The 24465-nt window shown below is 28.8% G+C and overlaps 2 protein-coding genes across 7 annotated transcripts in view; one reads left to right on the top strand and one right to left on the bottom strand.

Annotated features, from left to right (window-relative positions):
* Positions 1-24465, bottom strand: part of LOC111627529 (mevalonate kinase-like) — a 62322-nt gene that overhangs the window by 8047 nt on the left and 29810 nt on the right. The window contains exons 1-7 of one of the 6 annotated variants that reach the window (XM_023371121.1): positions 8465-8933; positions 8289-8361; positions 4935-5085; positions 1431-1587; positions 1111-1346; positions 987-1035; positions 829-919 (exon numbers count right to left, since the gene is read on the bottom strand). In XM_023371121.1, the coding sequence (XP_023226889.1) occupies positions 829-919; positions 987-1035; positions 1111-1346; positions 1431-1587; positions 4935-5085; positions 8289-8360 (756 nt within the window). In that variant the 5' untranslated portion in view covers position 8361; positions 8465-8933. Of the gene's footprint in view, positions 1-828; positions 920-986; positions 1036-1110; positions 1347-1430; positions 1588-4934; positions 5086-8288; positions 8934-24465 lie in introns of those variants that run through there. The other 5 variants (XM_023371123.1, XM_023371126.1, XM_023371122.1 and 2 more) reach the window with 5 other exon arrangements.
* On the top strand, positions 13293-22642 carry LOC111627528 (serine-protein kinase ATM-like). Its single transcript, XM_023371120.1, has one exon. The coding sequence runs from the start codon at positions 13480-13482 to the stop codon at positions 22546-22548; it is 9069 nt and encodes a 3022-aa protein (XP_023226888.1). The 5' UTR covers positions 13293-13479; the 3' UTR covers positions 22549-22642.

Below are 24465 nucleotides of genomic sequence, written 5' to 3'. Positions count from 1 at the left end.
ATTAATACTGATCAATTGGGGTATAGCTACCAAAAAACTTATATCACTTGAACTTCAATGAATGAAGACATTGTTTGTAAAAAAAATACAATTTGAATAAACTTACACATTTTAGGTGTTTTTTATATGTGTAAGCTGAAACTAATTTAGCTTGAACAACATCTTAAATACTCTTTTCAGCAAGACTTTAATTTATTTAAACAAATGTTTTCAACTTCTTTTCACAGGTCTGTGTCAGGTTTAACAAGAAGATTTGAACTTTTTCTAATTGACATTCTAACAGTTTTTTAAAAACACATTGAAATACAAATGGCTGTGTATCTTATCTTTAATATCAAGTTAATATATATGTAGAAAATATTACACAATATGATTTAGTGATAAATACATTGTCAAAAAATTCAATATATCAAAATAAAATATAGTTTTAACCTTTTTGTTGTAATTTTAGGATAAAATGTCAAGAATGGATAAGCTTAAAACAACTTATTGTAAGCCTGATTTATTCATATACTGTGTATAATATATGTTGTCCAATTGCTGTATTGTGTTGCTGTATTGTATTGTTCTACTAGCGATTGCCATAGTTTATGAGTATTTTAAGATTAGAGGCTTATAAGATGGCACTAAACTTTATGTTGTCTTTAGATATTCAAATGTATTTAGCAATGTCAGCTGTCAAGACAAGCAAATAATAATCTAATTACTCAATCTTATATTCTTTGATTATTTTGCATTTTATGTTTTGTCTGGTTAAAGCAATGCATTTATATAATTAAAACATTAATATGAATTGTAAACAATTAATGAAATAAAAAAAACACTCACCTTATCATATTGTTTCCTCAGAACTGCAACTAGTGATTTAGTATTTCGTGATACTTTAGTATTTATTAACATGACTTCAATAGATGGAATTCTATAAATAAATTTGTAAAAGTTATTCTTTTCAAAAATTCATTATTTAAATGCCCAAATAAACTTACAAAGAAAGTTTTTCTAATATTTCTCCATTTTTAAACAATAAAGCTCCACCTAAATAATTTAATACTATTATAATCTTACTATTTAATACATTTAAAATTTTTAAATTCTCTTTTTCTTTATTACCATAAGTACAGATTGAATTATCGACTCCAGATGGCTTCCCATGAAGTATTTTTTCAGCTTCATATGCCCATTTACTGACTAATGAAAGTTGCTCATCTGTTAATGAAGTAGGAGAAATTTTTCCACAAATAGCTAAAAGACTTGCAGCTATACAGACAGAATAAGAAGCTGATGAACCCAATCCTGCACCAATTGGTAATTGTGAGGAAATAAAAACATGAAGTGGTAGATAAGAACTGCAATAAAATTTTTAATTTTCTGAAAATAAAACTTTTTATCGTTGTGTGTTTTGAATTTATATATTATATTTACATACATACCACTTATATTTTTTAAATATACCAAAGTATAAGAAGAGAAAGGTAAGAAGGGATAGATGACAAGCTTCACTTCCAGATATCACAACTGAATCTATAAGGAATTTCAAACATCTTTGCCATTCATTTGTTAATGTGATCACATTACTATCATCATCATCTAAAAAAGAAACAAAAAAAACATTTTCATATTATTTAAATCAATAAAATGTAATTTTTGAAATAACAATACATTTATTTTAAAATATATTTTATTAATTATATATATTTATGGAACTTTATTAACCAGAATTTATTTTATATCATAAAATAGAGTCATCAGTTAATTGGGAAAGCTGTTCTGTGGAACATATCTAAAAAGTAAAATATGAAAAGTATTGTTTTTCATCATATAATTTAAGGAAAAACAAAAACAGTAAACTTGTGTAAGCCAGAATTACAAAGGACACTATAAACTTTCTGGCATAAGCAGGTTTTCCATCTAGACAGGATGGAATGCAAAAATGATCATTACTTCAAAGTGTGAACACACTTTTTTTAATATAATCCATGCAAATGCTAATTAAGGAATTCAAAATAATTTTTATTTAAGAAATGCTCAATTCTGTTCAAATATATTAAAAAAACAGTAAAACTATATTCAATCTAAAGTGAATATGAAACTGTAGATGACAGAAATGTTTTCAACTTGTTTGAAATAAAAAAATTTTTGGTTTCCTTAATTAGCAATTATATGGATTATGTTCAAATATGATGCTTTTTTTTAAAGCCAAATTTCAATCTAGACATAGTATGTTATATTCATTGAAATGACCTCAAAAGAAAGGAAAAGAAAAACAAACATTATATATTCATGTATATATTCTCAACTGTAAAAAGAAAGCACAAGTGTTCCAAGTGAAACTTATGTATATTATTTCATTAAAAATTTAGTCTTTATGCAATCTTTGGTGGTTGACTTGCTTGAATTCATACTTTGAGAGAGATAGCTCAAATTCAATACTTTTGAACTCTATGAATTTATCTTAGTCATAATTAACAATGAAGTATTCAAAATTTTTGGTAATATGAATTTTTTAAGCATGCTGATGTATTGGGAGAGCATATTAACTCTCCCATGGTTTTAAAACTGAAATGGTCTTGATCTAAGATCATAAATGTATAAAATACAGCATAAATATAGATGTTGCAGAAAATATATTTTCTGCTTCCAATCAAATAGAAGTGTAATCAACAGAAGAAGCATCTTGTGATGACATTCATTATAATCATGAGAGTCAATATTCTTTTTGAAATATTTAAAACTCTAATAAAGATTAATAAATATTTTGATAATGCATTGCCATTCAAAAAACATGGCATAAACTCTGCTGGCATATGTAGGAACCAAAAGTTAATTAAATCTAAATTAAATATTACATCAAAATTACTCTATTTATTCAAGATTACTTATTGAAGTTTATCAGTTTTTAACATATTTACTTTGTTGCTTGATATTACATTAGGCTTTTATAAATCATTAACTGTGTTTCATGTATTGGCGTACCATTAGATCTAAATCACATAACTTATGTTTTCAAAACAATTTAAAAACTTGATAATGTCAATTATAATGATATTAAACTAAACTAAATTATTTCCTAAAATTATCAACTTATATGCAAAATAAATATTAACTGATTTAATTTCAATCCTAATTTGTTATGTCAAATTTTTCAATTTAATACTTATTTAAGATTGTCTTTAACAGCTCATAACTAATGGAAATTAATAATAGAGATTTAACACTCATAAATACACTAAAGTATATTTTGTGCAAAAATTTGCAGTACAAAATAACTGCAATTTTCTGGCCATCATAAATTTCAATCTTATAGAGATTCCAGCTCTCACAAGTTTTACAGTATTTGGAATAATTCTGTATGCATTGAGTTGTTTGGAAAATTCTTATGATTTTCAATAGCTGATAGATGAGACACTGGATGAAGTAAAAGTTATTAGAATTGTATGAATTAGTGAAAAAAGACCTTTTCATAACATTCATTTACTACAAACTATTACAAAAAGTCTGTTAAAATTATTTAAATTTCATTTAATTCTCACTGTGAAAGTGGAAGCAAACAAGTTGCATTATTGACACTTGTTTCTTTACTTCTATCAAAAAGACAAAAATGTTATTCAAACAGTGATAGAAATATGTGATGTAGCAGAATCAACTGTTTGAAAGTGGTTTGCTAAATTTAAAGCAGGTAATTTCAACCTTATAGATATTCCATACCAAGGATGACCATCCTTTATTAAAGAGGACCAGATCAAAATATTATTGAATAATAACCTTCATCACTAACTTGAGAGATAGCAGACATAGTAAAGTCATCAAACAGTACCATATTTCAACATCTAATGAAGTTTTAATATGTGAATCATTAACAACATTTGGATACCTGAATGGAAAATAATTTACTATAGTGCATCGCCATTCATGGAATGAAAACAACCCTATTAAGAAACATTAGTGATAAGTGATGAAAAGTTATTTATAACATCAGCTGAAAACAATTGTGGGGCAAGAAAAATAACCAGCATTAAATACTCTAACAGCCAGTCTTCATCTTAAGGTTATGCTCACAGTCTTGTGGGATTGGAAAATAATCCTGTACTAAGAACTGCTTTCACAGAATCAAACAATCAATTCTGATAAGTATTGTTTCCTACTGGATCAGCAGGCTGAAGATGACAAATGAAGAAAAACATCAATTGGCCAACAGAAAAGGCATTGTGTGTCATCAAGATACAGTGGCATACTCAGGATTTAATATTGAGGGAGCCAAATTAAACAGATAAAGTTTTTAATGCAAATTCAATAAAATTTACACATTATTTGACAAGTCATAAGTAGTACAGAAATAGAAGACATGACACAATATAAATTAAAAAATGAATTTTAATTAAGAAAAGATATTTGGAAAATGTTTTAGTGTTTGTTTTCTTTTTCTTTGAAGAGTGGCAGGATTCCTTGGCCTTCGTGCATCACCGCCAAGATAATACTAGACACACACTTTAGGAATATACCAAAAGTTATTGGACCTATGGATGTTTTATCCCATTCCTATACTCACTTAACCTTGTCCCTTTATTCTGGGCCTTGAAGATTTTCCTTTTTGATAAAAGATTCAATGGTTTGGAAGTTTGCAAAAACCTCATGAAACAGTTTTTCCTGTGAAAAACTGGAAAGTTCTGTGAAGAGGTTATTATGAAGTTTCTCCAAGGATGGCAACACATCATTAAAAACAAAGAAATTGAATAAAGCATGATTTTAATTTTGAAACTGTTTCTTTTATTTATATTAAAAATTACTATGAACTTTCCGAACAACCCAATATTTTTGAAATATTTAAATCTTTAATAAAAATCAATATATAATAAATATTTTGATCATATATGATAGTTTTTAAATCTTCATTCTATAAAAAAAATTGAAAAACTGAACATATAGAAAAAACTTACTATTTTCTGCTATTTTCATTTCATTGAGCTGCTGTAAACTCCATTCAACATCAATTCCTACATTAGGAATAACAATCTTTAATTTGGAATCTTCTTTATTCACATCAATTTCTATTTTGGTTCTTAATCCAACACTAAAAGCCACAGCAGACTACATATTGTACAAAACATTCATTAATTTTTTTTATATTATACATTTTAAATTTTAAAATGAATGTAATAAAACTCCTAACTCAATACTCAAGAAAAACCAGCAAAACAATTGTTTTCATCCATTTTTAAAGGACATCACCAGACTGCTGGAATCACAATATGAAATCACATGATTTTTGAACAATTCAGAACTTCTATGTTGCCACTGCTGATTGGAGGATACATGACCACTGCTTTTTGATTATTGAGTTAGGAGTTTTATCAACATTAATCAGTAAACCATTGTCGTCTTTTGAATGCAATCACATAAAATTAAAATTATGAATCCAATCTAAGTTAAAGATAATTAAAATATAGCAAACTCTCTGTCATATGAAAAGTTCTAATTAGTGTACTTGAGATTGTCCTGACCTGATCCCTATAAAAGTCAAAGTATTTTCTCCTCTCTGCAATGAACTTTTTTCGGGAGTGTTGTGAAACACGTTTAAGTAGATGTATTATTTGTTCAGTGAATGGTTGTCTCTTTAATCCAAAAAGTGAAAATACAATAAAGGAGTTTCTTAACCTGACTTGCTGTAAGATAGTCTATCGAAGAAATTATTTTGGATTAAAGAGACAACCATTCACTGAACGAAGTAATAAACAGCATGATGCATCATATTGAACTGTAATTATTTGATTACTGTGAGATACTGTGATTATTTATGCCATTTTTGAAATTCTGGCTTTGGAAAAGATATATAAAAATTTATTGTTGGCTGTGTTGCTGCAATCGCATGCCACTCATTCCCACTTTCCATCATCTTTTCCTTTTATATACAGATTACATCCCTAGTAGCACTGCTTAGAAATTCTTAGTGAAGTCATGGCAACATTAAATACTCTGAAGCATTCATTCTAACTTCAGAAAATGCCAACATGAGACTGTTTTAACAACTTGAATTTTTCTTATTTATTCAAGATTGGCTTTCACTCCAAATTTCATTGAGAAAACTTTGATCATTTACTTATATTTTTACTCCTTTTTATCATCTAAATCTATCCCAATGATCTTTCTTCTGCTGTATATCACAAAATCTTAATAATTTTGATGAATTTTACATCTTGATCTCCCTGATTTTAAACTAAAATGTAAAAAGTATTGTATATCTTTTAAGATTTGTTACTAGTTTCTATTATCATTTTTATGCTTTATTTTGTTTGTTTATATTTTAAGGAGTTTTATTTGTTTTTATGATATGTTATTGTAGGGGGCAGAAATCAGACGTCTGCAAGACTTTTCCTTTAATTGTAATGAAATAAAATAAAATAAATTATTAAAGATCTATCAAAAGTTATGAGACAGTTAACAATTAAGGATTATTTTACTAAAAGAATAAACATGTAGGCCTAGCATTTTACAAAGTAGGAGAATGTTATGTAATTACAAGTATGAATAAAAACATTGTATATTATAAATTCCATTACTGTACATTATTCAGTTACTGCCATGTGCTATATTATCCTTCTTATACATTCTGTACTTAGACAATATAACAGCAAATCAGCCCTATATGACAGAACACTATAGACATGGTCATAGGTACTGTACATAAAATAAAACTAAGTAAAGAACACTCCAAATAATAAACTATGCAAAATTTGGTCCCTTGAAATTCATTAATTATATTGAATAAATCAATCAATGTATATCATTTTACAAATTTTGTTTGTGTTTACAATTAATATTGATTATACTGATAACTTTGCAATTGTTGAAATCTTTGGAAACATCAACACCAATCTGTATATATATATTGAGGGGGTAAGGTCAATGATGAGTAAGAAATAATTTCTCATTGAGTTTTGAGTGAATTTAAAAAGTAAGACGTACCTGTTTTGTACCAAAAATCAGTAGTAAAAACTACTGCACTTTCTATTACTACTAATTTTTGTAGTGTGGCATAAAATAAAAATTTGGAACAATTTACCAGTACAAAAATATTGGAAAGGATATGTCCTTTATATCCATTATAAACTGACCTCCCATGTTTGGAAAAGTATTTTATCTTCAGTTCTTTTATTCAAATTGCCATTTATCTGCAGGGCTTGCATTTAATTGCAAATTTCCTGGAAATTCTGAATTTGGAAAAATTTAACTTGTGAGTCAATTTTGATTCAAAATATTGCCCAACACAGTAAGAACAGGCATTTTATAATTTATGGATAATTGCTGTAACAAAATGATATGACCACCTTTCACTGTCATCAGTAACATGATCAAACACACACAAAAAATTTTGAATGGGGTTACTTTTTGAATGGTCTAGATAAAAAAGGTTTGTAACTGTTTTTATAATATGGACACCTTAGTGTTTTGAGTTAAATTATTTATAAGAAAAAATTAAGTAATTATCTGAATTTAATAAAACTACTGATAGGTAATAGCTTAACAATAATTAAATGAACTATTACACACTATTCTTTTAATTTTGCCAACTGTTTTTATTTTATTAAGTAATTAAAAGTATTCAACACAAACAAAAATTTATAACAAACAACATATAATAATGAACTAATTTGATAAATTAACACAGCAAAATGATTAACAGGAATGGAAAATAATTTAATACATTTTATAATTAACACCTGTAAACTATAAAAGTTTATAAAAATGTAAATAGCTTAAATAAGTTTAAACCATGATTAATAAATGTATTGTAGCAACCACACCATGCTTATGTTCTAGCTTTACTATTAAACAGTGCTTCATGTAAGAGCATTTAGTGCAATGGACTGTATAAAGTGCTCTCAACACAGCTGCTAGAAAGAGGATAATCTAAAAACTTTGATGACAAATCATCTTAAATGGCCCATCGGTTTTTCACTTTCCAAATGCAAAGCTATTGAATCATTTGAATGTGTGAAAGATAGAAATAATTTTTTTTTTCTGAGAATAAGAAATAAGAATTTTGTAACATTCCCATCTATTATACTTTAAATTTAGATTTGAATTATTATAAATAAGCAATCTGAATCAAATACAATCAAAAATATGTATTTAATTATATGAAATCAATTACTATTGGGCAATAAATTGATAAAAATATACTTATACTATTGAAAAGATTGTATTGTGTCACTCTTCAGTTTTGTCATCACTGAACACATGCAACTGAATCATATTTAAAGTCATACTTTGAATAAATATTTAAAACTTACCTTTCCATATACAACTGCATGTTCTCCATGCAGGATAATTTTACCTGGAGCAGAAACAATCACTCGAGACATTCTAATTAATATATTAATATATTTATATAATAATCGATCAAATATAAACAAGTTATTCACTGTATCTAGTCTATGATATACGTAAATATGTATTTTCTTATGACCTGAAAGTTATAGAATAATGTAGAAGAGGCTCTTATTCTAAGATTACGACCAAAGATGAACTAATGTAGACTTAACGAAAAACGTGACATAAGTGTAGTGTTAAAGATGTGTCATGCCGCCTGACTAAATGTCAATTTCAATCAATTCAAACTTCCGTCAGAGGTCAAGGACACGTCAATATCACATGATTTCCGGTGACGTCATTTGTAATTGTCACGTGATTTGTAACTGAATTTTTCCCGAAAAATAATTTCAAGCATCACCTTCGTTGATCCGAGATGAAATTAATTACATTGTTATTAATTCATTACATTGCTAATACAGAGTTGCATCGATCATTTAGTCTATACGCAAATGACATTTTAATCGCCATTTGCCTATAGAAGAGTAGGCTATAACTTTTAACTATAACGTTCCCTAAAAAGAAGACGTTCAATAATAAATACGAAAATTTCAATTATTTTACTTTGCACAAATAAACAATTAGAGCAAAGTATTTTGATCTTCACCACTCGGCCGCTCATTAAGCCTAGCCGAACCCGTGACGGGCTTAGAAAATGGCCCTCTTAGTGTCCACAGAGCGGAAAGGATCGAAAATTGAAAAAAGTATAGTTTGATCATTAAAAGAGGAATGGAACGGCCGGATGGCAGAGGCAGTTAACGCGGTTTGATAACTGCCATCCGGCAGTTTGATGATAATGAATTATTTGCTTTGATAACTTAATAATTAAATGTATTTGCAACATTGTATTTTATTCTAATCGGGCGAGCAATTTTTCATAGGTCATTGGTCCCGGATATGTCGGATCACGTTCGTCATTACCCGGCCTGGAAGAAGCCACAATAGGTTATAATTAAAAAGTTCTTCTTAGTGTCCACTGGGCGAAAAAAGACAAAAATGGGAAAACAAAATTCAAAGACGGGTCCAAATTACGTATTATTCAAAACATATAAAAAATAAATAAATAGTAACAAACGGAGCCAAATTGATAAATTTTAACTTCTTATTCAAAGTTTTGTGATAAGCTTTTCTATTTTTCTATTAATTAATTAATTAATGTTTGTATATGTGATGTAACAGTTAAAAAAACACAATTTTTCTATGATTAAATATAAAACTTTAAACAATTATCAGACTTGGATTAAATTAATTATTTCTCAAATTTTTAAACTCTGAAATTATATTATTTAAACATTTCTTTATAAAACTAAAAGAAAACTTCTAAAAAATATTGTAAAACAAATAAACTAAAGATGCATGAAATAAAAGAAAATAAGAAAAGTTAATAGTTAATATAATTGATAAATCTAAATTGTGCTTAGTAACTGAAAAGATTTGAGTTTATCGAACAGACTAGATAACACTATAACCCACTTTTATAACTTATTAATTAAGGTATTTATAACAATATATTTTTTCAATAAGATTCAATTTATATTTTCAGTCACTCTTATTAAACTGGAAAAATTTCTGTCTTTAATATATCTAATATTACCAAGAAATCAATCCTCACTGTAACTAGCTACAGATTGGTTCGATTAAGTTTATAATTAAGTAAAATTCCAACTCTTGCAGGAGGGTTTTATTTATGTCCCCAATTTCCTAATCACTCAATTATTTAATTACTTCTTAAGTAGAAATAAGTTAAAACCAGTTACTTTGTACTTGAATATTTGTAGTCTTGGGAAAGAAGTGGAAAGACAAATTTTTATGACAACGGATACGTAAATCGTAAATTTAACCTAAGAAATCGTGTGAGATTAGAACTTTTGCTGATAAAGAATAAATAGGCGCTGTTTTCATTTTGTGCTTATTTATTTTAATTTAGTGTAAATGGACCTTCGGCATCCACGTTTAAGTCATGGTTCGGATCGTTACAACACTTTTATGGGCTATCCATAACTGACGTCCACACTGGAAGGGAAGGAGGAGGGTTATGATAAATCGGACAATGTCGGACAATGGGAGAGGAGAGGTTGAACGTCCGTCAATGGACGTCCGTTTTATTTCATTAAATTTTATACCAGCGGATGGTGGCATTGGAATTGGAAAATCCAAAATACGAGGTTACCGGCCTGCATAAAATATGATTTAAGTGATTTTCGAGGGCGCCGAGTTAAAATATTTGGTCCGTTTTTTGCGAAATTTGATGATCATTTGAGATGTCAGATGACCATTTGATATTCGGTTGTGAATGGAACAGTTTCTTAGAGGTATCATTTATAGAGGTAGAGAAAAAATATAATATCTGAAAAAATTTAAGATACTATTAATACATTTTCAATTGGTGTCTACTTGACAAATGAAATTGTGCCATTTCGTACCGCTCGAGTACCGTGATAAACCTGACAATGGTATGCTAAAAACCAAACTCTTTATATGGTTTTCGTTTTAATATTTATTATATTATAGTATTGATTTAAATAACTACGAAGGTTATCTTACATAAGGGTTTATCATACTGAGTGACCAATCTAATACATTTTAAAACTTATTTACAGTAGAGCGTCGATTATCCGAATTAATTGGGGACGGGTTGTTCGGGGGGAATCGATATTTCGGATAACCGCTTATGCACGAAAAAATATATTAATAATCGATTTTACAACTCATAGTTCAGAAGGGACTTTACCGCTTCAAAATATGAAATTTCCTAATAATAACAATGACAGATCAATTTCTGCGTCATAATATATATGAGACTTTTACATAACAATGAAAAAGTTCAAAGAACTTGGTTAATCTATTCTACAAAATCCAATAGTGTGTTTTGCTTTTGTTGCAAGTTGTTTGCTTTAAAGGAAAACAAACTAACAGATAGTCAGGGGTTTTCAGATTGGCGACATTTAGCAACTCATTTATCGCGGCATGAAATGAGTATAGAACATATGCTAAATTGTAAAAAGTGGTATGAATTAAAAAAACACCTTGACAACAACTGTACAATTGATAAAGAACAACAACGATACTTTGTGAGAAAAGACGATGAAGAGCTATTATTGAAAGAATCATTGCAATTGTCCAGTTTTTATCAGGGCAGAGTTTAGCTTTCAGAGATAAAAATGATAAATTATATGAAACAAATAATGGAAATTTTTTAAAAGCTATAGAAATATTAGCTAAATTTGGCCACATTATCTCACACCATATCAAAATATTCCAATTCTCTCAATCCAACATAAATGAATCTCTTAATATTTTGAGTGAGTTTGTTAAATTTCTAAGTGCAACCAGATCTGATGAAGCTTTTAATAAATACATTAGGGATGCAGAAGTTTTAGTTGTCGAAGTAAATGTAGTGGCAGAATTTTCAGTTGTAAGAAGTAGAACTAAAGTTCACAATTTTGATTATGAAAGTCTGGATGAACAAATCGTAAATTCAAAAGAATTGTTTAAAATACAATCTTATCTAACGATTGTCGATACAGCCTTGAATTCCATTCAGGAAAGATTTGAAAATCTAAATGAGTTCAATAATGTATTTAAATTTTTTTGTGAATTTGGAGAAATGATCGAAGACGAAATTAAAAAATCTTGTTTCGATTTAGATGTTTCCCTTCAAATTAACAAAACAAGCACGAGAATTATGGATGTTGATGATCTGGAGCTCTTCAATGAGCTGATAACATATAGAAATTTGAACAGTGGAATTGCAGACGCGTTAAAAAACTTGACATGTATTACAAAACGTAACTCGATTTCATCATTTCTTAATCTGTTTATAGGTTTGAGAATTTTTCTGACATTACCAGTTAGTATAGAATCGGGTTAAAGGCGTTTTTTGAAACTCAAACTTATAAAAATATTTAAAAACGTCAATGACTCAAGAAAGATTTAATGATCAGAACTGTTACCAATAGATAAAGAATTGTATAAAACTTTGGAGAATTATCAGATGCTAATGACGAATCGGCAAATAAGGAGAGTGCAATTCTAACTTTTTGGATATACTGTATTTTGTTACTTCTGTTTTATATCTTGTAGTCTACATTTTTGATTTCAATAAAATTAAAATAAATATATCGAATATTTTAATGGATGTTTTAAAACTCCTGTCAACTATACAGAACAATCATAAAAACATACCAGTAAACTCCTATCGGTTGGGTTAAGTTATACCATGTAAATCTACTAGCGATTCATATAATGGGACCGGGGGCGGCCAAATATCTCTAACACGCAAGCGGCTAACAGCCCAGAACCGCTCTGGTTCCTGACATATCTTGGCGGCTTTTTTTTTACTCTTTCCGCCCTGTGGGCACTAAGAGGGCCTCTTAAAGCAGGCCCATTATGGGCTCGGCCAGGCCCACAATGGAGTGACCGGGTGGTGAGGGACGGGGCTCGACATATCCAAACGGACCACCCCTCGAAAAATTCCTGGGGTTTCTTTGACCCGTCCGAATTCGATCCCGGGTCCCCCAGAGCGGTAGGCTGCTACCTTGACCGCTCGGTCATCCGGCCACCATATCTTGGCGGCTAGATGGCTCAGCAGTTAAGGTATCAGTTAAGTCTATCGCTTTGAGAAATCCGGAATCGAAAACCCCAAAAATTTGTCGGATGATGGTCCGTTCCGAGTTTTTCAGGCTCCGTTTAATATAAAATATTCAAAAATTCAATTTTTGAATATTTTATGTTAAATTTAGTAAAAAATAAATAAAAATAAAGCCATGAGATATAAAATATTGTTTGTTTGTATATAAAATTATATAAAAATTCAAATTATTAAACATAGTATATTGATTTTATTAATATTAATTTCGTATCGCAAAAACAACTGGCAACGTTACAAATACTGCCATCTATTGAAGACATTTTAAGTCTATAAAACTGGAAGTTTTTAGTTTTGGTTTTCCCGCGAAGTTTTATATGATGCGATTTTGTTTTGTTGGAAACTGATTCGTAACGGAATTGATGACATATTTAAAAGTTTAAAAAAATGGACATGAGTACATTTAATCAGTATTCTTAAAATTATAGTTAATTTGAAGTGCTGGAAAATATTTTAATTAAAAGATGTCTAAAAGTTCTGTTACAACTCTAATAGAATGCATGAAACTTTTACAATCGGACAAGCTGACGGTTAGAAAAAAGCATGCGGAGATGATGCAGAGTCTAATTACGAAATCCGAAATTATTACTTTCTTGGATAAAAGTACAGATAACAGAAGAAAAAGTGATACTCATTCAGAAAAGAAAAATATAACATGGGATAGTGTTTTTAAAGCAATACAAAATTATATTTTTGAAGAAGCAGATAGGTTACAGAGAAAGGATCCTTCTGGAAACAAACAAACTGCACTTATAATTATGAATTGGAATAAAGAAAAATTAGTATGCTCTAGTCTTTTTAAGACCGTTGTTAAAGTTGCTAACCAGAGAGGACCAAGATTAAATATTATACGTCTTATTAATCACATTAATACGGTTCTTGACGATGACTTTTTGTGTTCGATGCTTGGTTTGGATTCTACAAATATCTTGATAAAAGATATATTAATAATTAACCTGCAATGCAATGATATTAGTTTTCAAATGTTTCATTCTCTAATTCAAAAATACTTAAAATTAATTCAGCATCCTCCTCCTGGTTGGGACAGATGTTTATTAACTCAAGCATTACATATTTTAATTGAGAAGGCTTTAAGTTTGTATGATTTTGACCCTAAAATTATTTTTGATTTTGTTTCTCTCCATTTCAAAACAATAAAATCAGAAAAAACAAATGCGTATCTAGAAGGGATATTAGCTTCTCTGATGAAGTTATGTTACAGTTTTAGTTTGGACTGTAGGCAGCAACTCTGCCAACTTGGAGAAGAAGTTTCTGTTCCTCTTTTACATTTATGGAATAGTAAACCTAATGATAAAATAAAAGAAATGCTTTTAGAATTTTTCAGACATCAGATTGCTGTACATCATCCATGTGGTGCTACTAAAGCAGAAGATGGTGCTTTAGCACATAATTGGGATTTATGGTTAGATCATTTAAAAAAGTTATATAATATTTTGAATTCTGATTTGACTAACTTTTCTGTGAGAAATAAATATTCTTCTAACAAAGAATTAAGTTTAAAACCAAAATTTGTAATCTTAGCAGTAGAAGTTTATCATCAAATTTTTTCATTGTCTCAACCATATATATGTGTATCACAATTTGGAACTTTTGATGGAGAAAGTGCTTCAAAGAAACAATGCATAGAAGCCGGAATTCAATATATTGTGTCTTCACTTCAACAAGTTTCTACAACAGGAAGTGTTATTCCATTACTTCAGTTATTATCTAGATTATTAACAAAATATCCAGATTCAATGAATGCTGAAGATCTTATCAATCTGCTTGAGATATTACTTCAGATTCAGTTATCCTGTAAACAGTTAGAAATAAAACAATGGTTGTTAAATTGTTGCCATGCTGCTCTGATGGCATATTGTTATTGGAAAGAAAAAAATTATAATGAGATAAATGCAGAAAACTTGCATTGTGTATCAAGTCAGTTATGGGAAAGAACAATAAAGACAGCTAGCTTAAATCACTGTCATGAAGAGAGTCATAAACTCCTACAACTTATGCTAATTAAGAAATTAGTGATACCAAAAAATGAAGTGTTTTCTTTATTTTCCAAAGGTTCTGGTAATATTCCATCTAAAGATTCTTTACAAACTTTGTTGATATACATTAAAAATTATTCTGTTCCAAATCAGAATTCTATATCATTGAATAAAGAAGATAGTGATTCCAATAATAATAAATGTTGGTTTCAACATCAAATATTAGAGTGGCTTTTTCCTATTAATGATGATCAGATGAATGAAAAATTTGTAATCCCTTTTTATCTTCAATCTGCAGATTTAATTCCATTATTGTCTCAGTTACTCATTGAAATATCCTTACAAAATAAGACTGATGTCAGAAATTTACAGCAAGATATTTCTCAGTTTGGCATAACAGATTGGAAATGGATTGATTATTTAGAAGAAGAATATTTAAAAATGACATTTCATAAATTTTCTTTTTCCGAATGGAATGAAATTAGTAATGCTGAAAATAATCAAATATCAGAAAGAAAACAGAAAAAAGTAATTTATAGTGTTTGGAAATCTATTCAAGAAATAATTATGAAAATTTCTAGTGAATTATTGGAACAGTTTATTCAGTCACAGTCTATTGATGCAAATATTCTTCTTATGAAAGCATATTTCATAACTGAAATTCTAAAAATTGCTTTTGAGTATGATATTCCTACAATAGAAGTTATCACACAAACAGGAATCGGAAAATTAGTTGAAAATTTGATTGAAAAAGCTGTCAAAAAGCTTATTGACACATTTGAAAAAACAAGAAGATTCAGTGATATATATAGTCCATTAACTACTTTGGAATGTATATTTTCTGCTAATATAGATAAAAGTGTAAACAAATATAGTAGAGCAAATTTTTCTGAATGGATTATTTCTATATTTCCATCACAACTTTTAAGTTTTCTGTTAGATACTGTAAATAATGATCTTTTTATTGATAAATGTCAACCAAAACAGCAAAATGAAGAAGAAGAAGATGATGATGATGATGGTGATGATGATTTTGATGAAATTCCATCAACTTCAATATGTTCAGAAAACAAAAACAAATGTGATGATGATGTAATGGATGTTGATACATTAGATACATCATCTGAAATAAGTGATGAGAGTTTATTTAAAAGAAACATTTTTCCTACTGCTGTAAAGTTGTTATTTGCTTGGTGTGATTATGCTGCTTTTATAAACAATGATATTGCACCATTGGATAAATTTAAAGATATTACTAAAAAATTGTTTGATATGTGTGACGAAAATTTCAGAAACAAGCTATGGAATGCTGACATGGCATTAAATATCTTGAAATACTTTCTGTTAAAGAATTATGCTCCCAATATTACAGAACTAACTACAGTTGTAAACTGTTTAAGGAATATTCTTAACAAACATCATAAAGAACAGGAAATTAGTATTGCATCTTTGAATATCATCATTCTTATAATTCCATTTTTGTTTCCAAATAATAATTCTGGTGAAATAAACGAATTAAAGCAAAAGATAATTCATCTAATCAAAACTTTTTGGAAAATGGAAACTGAAAAAAAAATTAACAGAAATGTGAGTTATGTTCTACTACAAGCAATGGCTAAATTGTTAGAATGTGATCCACTTGAAGAAACAATACTTTGGTCTGAAGATACTAATGAAAGAAGACCTCTTTTTAATGATTTTATAAAATTTTTATGTAACAAAAATTATAAAATTAGGAAATTAGCAACTATAACTATAAAATATTTATTTCAAAAAAATAAACAAAAATTTGAGTCATCGTTACAGTTAATTGCATTTGAGAAAATATACTATATAGTAATTTCGTCATTAAAGGTTCGAGACAACAGTCAAAACTTGGCTGAAATAGATGAAATTAATAATAAAAGTTTTACACTGTTATTAAGCTTATCATACATTATCATTTCTAGCCCATATTGTGAAAAGTTAGCTATATTTGCTCTTTGTCAAAGTTTGAAGGAAAAAAATATTGTTATTGATTATGTTATGAAATCTTTAACTCAAGTATCAAAAATTTTAAAAATTAAATCAGAATCAGAACTTATGGAATTTCACTTACCATATATTATAAATGAATGGACAAAACAAAAATACAAATTAGTAGATTTCCCATTTCTATTATTGAAATGTCAGACATTGACAGATTTTTATAAAAAGCATTATGTTACATTAACATCAGTTCTTTTCTATCATCATGATATTTCAGCAATTCAAAATCTTGGAAATGAAATAAACCACAGTTGGATTGATATTCTTACTGAATGTTTACCTAAGTTACTTGCTCAAATTTTACCATGGTTTGCTAATGCCACTTCAAAAGTTGTTCTCAATGAAGATAGACAAAGTCAAGCTTATAAAAATCATTGTTTTCTTGAAGAAACATTAACAAGTGCAGTCATTGAAAATGTTGTAGAGAAAAAATTGGAAGAGATTATTATATGTCTTTTAAATTCAGTTGAAGAAACTGATTTAAATTGTGAAGAGTTTTCTTCTAAAAACTCAACTACCAATCCTTTTAGTTTTCCAGTTAACATGCTACAAACAACTGTGCATTATCTGATGAAGAATTGGTGTACAGATAGAAGCCAGTCTCTTGTTGGATTATTATCTCGAAAACATGATGGAATACAAAAAATACTGTTATTCTTGCGTAGTACATTATCGAGGGCTCATAGAATTCATGAAAAGAGACGTGCTTTTATAATGTACAGTTTATTCTTTGATCTACTAGTGCCAGAATTACAAAGTGGATTAGATGGAAATTCATTATTTGTGATAAGAGATCTAATTGTTAGCATGATGCACTTTTTGGATAGTCAAAAGTCTAAAATAATTGAAACTGAGGTTGAAGAAGTATTACTTACCTGCTTCGATCTTGTAAATAATCTATGCCATCAGTGTTTTCCATCATTTGCAGAAGTTATAGCTGGACAACTTTCTAGAATTGTGTACATAGTTAGTTCTTATATAGAATATTCAATAAAAATTAAAGAAAAGGCTTTATCCATATTAACATTCCTATTGATCGAAAATTCTGAATATTTGGAAAAAGAAATTCTCTCTTTGGATCCTTTTCCAAATAAAGAAGTATTTCAAGAAATTAAAAAACATCATGAAAATCTTCTTCTTAAGAAAAATGTATATACATTAGAAGATAAAATTTCACACTTTTTAATTTCTCATTCTAATAGTGAGACAAACTTTACAGTTGAAGGATTAATTCATTTATTAAATGAAATTATAATTAGAAAAAAGGAATTGCAAGTGTTAATTAATAATTTGCAAGAAAGACATCATATTATAGAAGATACAGGCATGAATATTTTGCATAAATTAATATGTACTTTAATTCGTTTATGCAATTGTGAAAAATCTGAGATTAAAAAATTGGCAGTTAGATGTTTAGGAGAACTTGGTCCTATTGATTTATCTTCAATTATATTACAACCAAGTGTTTATTTTCAAGAGGAAACAAAAATGATTAATTATTTTAATAATACAAAAATACAATATAAATGTTATTTTGTGATATTTAATCTTTTAAATGATTTTCTACAAGATAAAGAGATTGATGTAGTATTTGCAGCAAGTGAAGTGTTAAAAAATATATTAAGAACTAAATCTGGAAGAGACTTTTTTTTATTTTACAAAAGAAGTAATGTTGGAAATATACATTTATATATTCATCCATTTTTTGATAAGAAAACATCTTTTATAAAAGTATCTCCTGTTCCAAATAATGAGTTTGTTAATAAGATTAAGGATGAATCTTTATGGAGTCCTGATAATATTACTTACAAGGAATGGATAAAACAATTAGTTACAAGTTTGCTTAATGCAAATATTAGTGAAGATGAAGTAATACAACAACTTGTACCTATTTGTACTATTGAAGTTAGATTCTGTGAAAAAATCTTACCTTATCTCATTCATTTAATTTTGTTGCAAAAGAATGATGATATAAGCAACATAATATCATCTCAGATCAAAATGTTTTTTGTTAAACATTGTAATCATATAAAATGCCAAAAGCCATTGTTGTGGCAACAGTCAATTCCAACAAGTTCTGATCAAATTTTATCAGCTTATCTATGCAAATCATCTGTACAAATTATGCTGAATATTATTCATCATCTGAGATGTAATCAAAAATTCAATTATTCAAATTCAACTGCCTGGGATAATCAGTTTTGGTTAGATATTAACTACTTACACATTGCACAAGCTGCACAATATTGCTTTGCACCATTCACTTCTCTTTTATATATAGAGATATGGTTTGATACAAGAATGAGAGAAAAAAGATCAAATTCTTTTGAATTTAATATTGAAAATCCTAAAAGTCCTGAAAGTCCAGATAGTCCTGTGATGTTAGCAGTAAGTCATTCTGATCCAGAAAATGCTGTTTTGGCTCATAAACTTCTTAGAAAAGCTTATAATTGTATTGGAGAAGCTGATGGTGAATATGGTTGTCAGAATTTAGATATAAATGGTGCATCTAGTCAGATAAATTATTACATACAAGAAAAGCAATGGGATAGATTACTCTCTCTTGAAGATATTTATTTATCTGAATCATCTGATAAATCTAATATTTTAAAAGCAATGAAGAATTTTGGATTATTTAATATTATGAAAATATATATTGACAGCATTATTGATAAAGGTAATGAAATATCTGAAGAATTAATAGAATATCAAAATGAATGTGCTTGGAGATTAAGTCAATGGAATATTTCAGATTTAAATAATATTGATGTGGGATTTAATCAATCTTTATATAAAAGCTTGACTTCTTTATTATCTAAAGATCAGGATAGTTTTGAAGAAAATTTAAACTCAGGATGTTATGCTGTTGTAAAAAATTTTCAGCAGCTCAATCTTGAGTCAGCTCGTAGTGTGTATCCTGAGTTATGTAAATTAAAAATGTTGAATATAGTACAAGATTATTCAAATATACTATGGAAAAATGAAAAATTTACATCATTAATAGCAAAATGGCATGAGGATGAAAATTTGCCATATAGTAGTTTTGAATTTATTGAACCTGTTTTGTGGTTGCAGAATGTTTTACTAAAAGAACATTACAATAATAGTTTTGAAAGTAAAGCTAAAGAGAACTTGATAAATTTCCTCCATAAATATACTCAGAAGTCTTTAGAAGGTGAATATCCTGAGACTGGAAGACGAGCTCTGTGTATTTTAGAGACATTAACAGCTCAGGATGATCAGTTTTATCAATGGAAAATTGAAGATGCAAAATTACACTGGGTAAAAAGTGAATATTCTGTTGCAAAGCAAAAGTTAAATAATTTATTACAATTAACAGAAAAGTGCTCTGGATATGCAACATCTGAACTTAAAGCAAAAGCTCTAATGTTAAATGGACAGTGGCTTTCTGATACTTGTTCTGAAAATGCTACAAATATTCTAAAACACTATTTTGAAAAGGCTGTTGATGTATTACAATCTGAAGTATTTGGTGAATGTCCTGTTTTATGGGATGCTTATTTGTCAATTGCTCGTTATGCTGATATACAATATCAACGAATAACAAATTACTTCAAATCTTCAATTTATCAGGATAAAAAAGAATTTGTGAAACGTTCATATCAAGAAATAGATAAACTGAAAAAAATGACAAATAATTTAAATCGTGATGACAAAAAGTATATAAATGTAATGGTGAAACAGATAAAAATTGAAGAAAAAGAAATTGAAATGCTACAAAAAGATAAACTTGAATTTTTACATAAGGCTGTTGAAAATTATATGAAATGTCTGAAAGGAACTAATTGTCATGATTTACGTATATTCCAATTAATTAGTTTATGGTTTCAAAATCATTCAAATGAAAAATTAAACAATTTTATGAAAAATAATATTCATTACATCCAAACTTATAAGTTTTTACCTTTGATGTATCAACTTGCAGCAAGAATGTGTAAACCAAGAAGAAATGAAACAGACTTCTCTTTATTGTTGTTTGAATTAATTCAAAGAATTGTTATAGACCACCCTTATCATGGTCTTCCAGTTATTTTTGCATTACAGAATGCAGGAGCAGATACTTTGAAAAATGATGAATCTAATAATTTAACAGTTAAAGAGGAACGTGTTGAAGTAGCTAAAGAAATGATAACAAAATTGAAAACTTCTAAACTGATGCATCTTATATCTGAAATGCAAGTTGTTTTCTCAGCATATATCAAATTGGCCAATCTAGCTGTACAATCTCCAAAATCATCAAACAACAGTATACCAGAGGAACATCCAATTTTACAAATAAAAAACTTTATAAAGGTTCCTGTTTTAACTGAAGAAATTAAAGTTAATCGTGACTGTAATTATGATGATATAATAGGAATAAAATCATTCAATTCCACATTTAAGATATGTGGAGGTATTAATGTTCCTAAAGTGATTTCTTGTATTGGTACCAATGGAAAAAAGTATGAACAGCTTGTGAAAGGTTCAGATGATTTAAGACAAGATGCTGTTATGCAGCAAGTATTTACTCTTGTCAATCTTCTTCTTCAAAATAACAGATCAACTAAGAAAAGGAAACTAAAAATTCGTACTTACAAAGTTGTTCCATTATCTCGCCGCAGTGGAATCATCCAATGGTGTGAAGGCACAATGCCTTTAGGTAATTATCTTGTGGGTGGAGCAAATCTTATAGGTGGTGCTCATAAAAGATATTTTCCTGAAAATAAGACAGCAAAACAGTGTTTTAATGCTATGAAAGATGTTATGGCAAGCCCAGTAGATGTTAAAGAAGATACATTTCAGACTATTTGTAAAAACTTTTATCCAGTTTTTCGCTACTTTTTCTTGGAACATTTTCCAGAACCTTCAGTCTGGTTTGAGAGACGACTCACATATACACAAAGTGTGGCAACTAGTTCAATAGTGGGCTATATGCTTGGCATAGGAGACCGCCATGTTAATAATATTTTAATTGATATAAATACTGCAGAAATTATACATATTGATTTTGGTATTGCATTTGAACAAGGAAAAATGTTAACAACACCAGAAACTGTTCCATTCAGATTAACACGTGATATAGTAGATGGTATGGGAATATGTGGTACAGAAGGAATTTTTAAAAGATGTGCAGAAAAGACTTTAGAAGTTCTGAGAAATTCCCAAGAAATATTATTGACAATTTTAAGTGTGTTCTTATATGATCCTCTTTATGTTTGGACAATTTCACCACAGTACGCTGCTGCTCTTCATCATAATCGAGAAAATGTGCATGTTGATAATAGTGAAACTTATTCACTAGCATTTCTAAAAAGTGATATTCGTCAAAACTGTAAAGAAGTTAATAAAATGGCAGAACATGCATTGATGCGACTTCAACAAAAACTGAAAGGTATAGAAGATACCATACCAATGAATGTAAATGGACAGGTCAATATGCTAATCCAACAGGCTCAAGACACTCGAAATTTATGTCAACTTTATCCAGGATGGCAGCCTTATTTGTAAAGATTTTGTATATAAATTTAGTATATAATTATGTATGATTATATTTTAATAATAATTAAAATAATATAAAATAGCATACAATAAAAAATATTTGTCAAGGTAATGTTTTTTCATACAGTATTATTATTTGGAAATTTAGATGATTTCTAAATCAATTGAAAAACACATCAAAATTAAATGCAAAAACCAAATATATATATAGATAATGAAGAAATGGATATACAAATTATTAAAAAAATTTTTTTTAACTTGTATAATTTTTGATAATGCATTTAAATTTATAAATATATAATTCAATGTCATTTCAGTTTTTGAACTTCAACAATTATATTTTAAAATCAATTACAGAATTATTGATGTATGAAAATTTTGAAAGCTAGCAATAAGAAAATAAATTTTATTATTTATGTATTCTAATTATATTTGTATGTATTTGCAGGGCTACTTTTCAGCTGAAACATGCCAATAGGTCTTACAGGCAAATAGCATTGAAAAGTATCAGAAGTATTAGTAGCCAAAACAAAGTACTGGTAGTTGCTCAGTAAAACAATTCTATATATTCAGTCACCATTATATGCATACAGTAGTAATTTTTTCTAGAGAAAGAATACTGTGTATTAGCTAATATGTTCATTATACCCTTTATTTTGTTATAATTATAAATAATATCTTTCCATAATTTAGGTCTTAGTAAATTATATAACCAAGCCCAAATCATATTACTAATCAAAAATCAGCTAGATTTATTATCAAGCTACATTTTGGCTAATTAAATTGCCAATAAACCTTTAGTCTATATTATGTAGCTTTTGTGTATTTAACTTAATTCCAGTATCAAATACTAAGTCAAAAATATTGATCACTGAATGGCCAAAGTGATAAAGGCATCGATCTGCTGTTCTGGGTACTTGGGTCTTAGTCCAGGTCAGGAATCTGTGATTTTCCATAGGCAGTCTGTCTTGGATTTGTAGGACCTGGTATCCCACTATCTGTCTTCCCCATTATGAGCCTAGCCAAACCATGATGGTAAAAAGACCATCTAATGCTACATAGAGTGGAGTTGTAAAAAAGAAAGTAACATGTCCAATTTTTAAAATTTTAGATTTCTTTTGCAAATTTTAAAATATAACGTTTCAAAATATTGTATATTGGTACTTATACAGTTCGTTAATTAAATTAGTCAATTTTTTGCAACTTTAGTGTCTGATCTGGATTATTTAAAAAAAACAGAAAAGAAAGTTTTTTCCAAGCCTCATTCGCTTTTAAAATTAAGATCAAGTTTGAGGGATCAGGGATCGAGTCTGAGCGAACGACCCTAGGAAGTTAATTAAATGACAGCTGGCTAAGATTCTTAAGGCGTCAGTCTGCACCCACCAGTGGCTAAGTGGATAAAACCACTGAACACTGATAGTTAGTCTAGCGTTCGTGCCTTGCAAAAGAGTAAGCCATGTGGAGTTTTTCCAGATTTCTTCACGTTAGTAACACCTAAATAGGAGCCAGTTTTCCACAAAAAACCTCTTGGGAGTGTGTCACGTTTCCATAATCGAATAAAACCAAACCAAGCGTCAGTATGCCGCTTTGGGTACCCAGGATCGAATTCGGGCAACCAACCTCCTGAATTTTTTGTGAGTACAGTTGTCCCTCTATAGTCCGACGTTTTTTAATCCGACATGCTCAGTAGTCCGACGCACCTCCCGTCAAGGTACCCGTCCCCGTTACGTGTCTGCTTGCACAGAAGCATGTCGTGATGTGAATCTCCCCATCCAATTCTTACTCGATGACACACATTTCGTGTGTTTTATGTGAGCAGTTCTGTTCGAACAGTTGGAGTAGAGAATATTGTAAGTTACTGCTAGCAAAACAATGCGAAATATGTAATTATTTTCGGTAATCCGGACACTTTTGGTAATCTGACAC

The sequence above is a fragment of the Centruroides sculpturatus genome, unplaced genomic scaffold, assembly GCF_000671375.1.
Source record: "Centruroides sculpturatus isolate CEXI.00-Female unplaced genomic scaffold, Cexi_2.0 scaffold273, whole genome shotgun sequence".
NCBI lineage: Eukaryota > Metazoa > Arthropoda > Arachnida > Scorpiones > Buthidae > Centruroides > Centruroides sculpturatus.
This window is presented reverse-complemented; position numbering and strand designations above follow the sequence as displayed.

Coding starts and splice junctions, on each gene's coding strand:
- LOC111627528 (XM_023371120.1), top strand. CDS start 13,480: ATGTCTAAAAGTTCTGTTACAACTCTAATAGAATGCATGAAACTTTTA.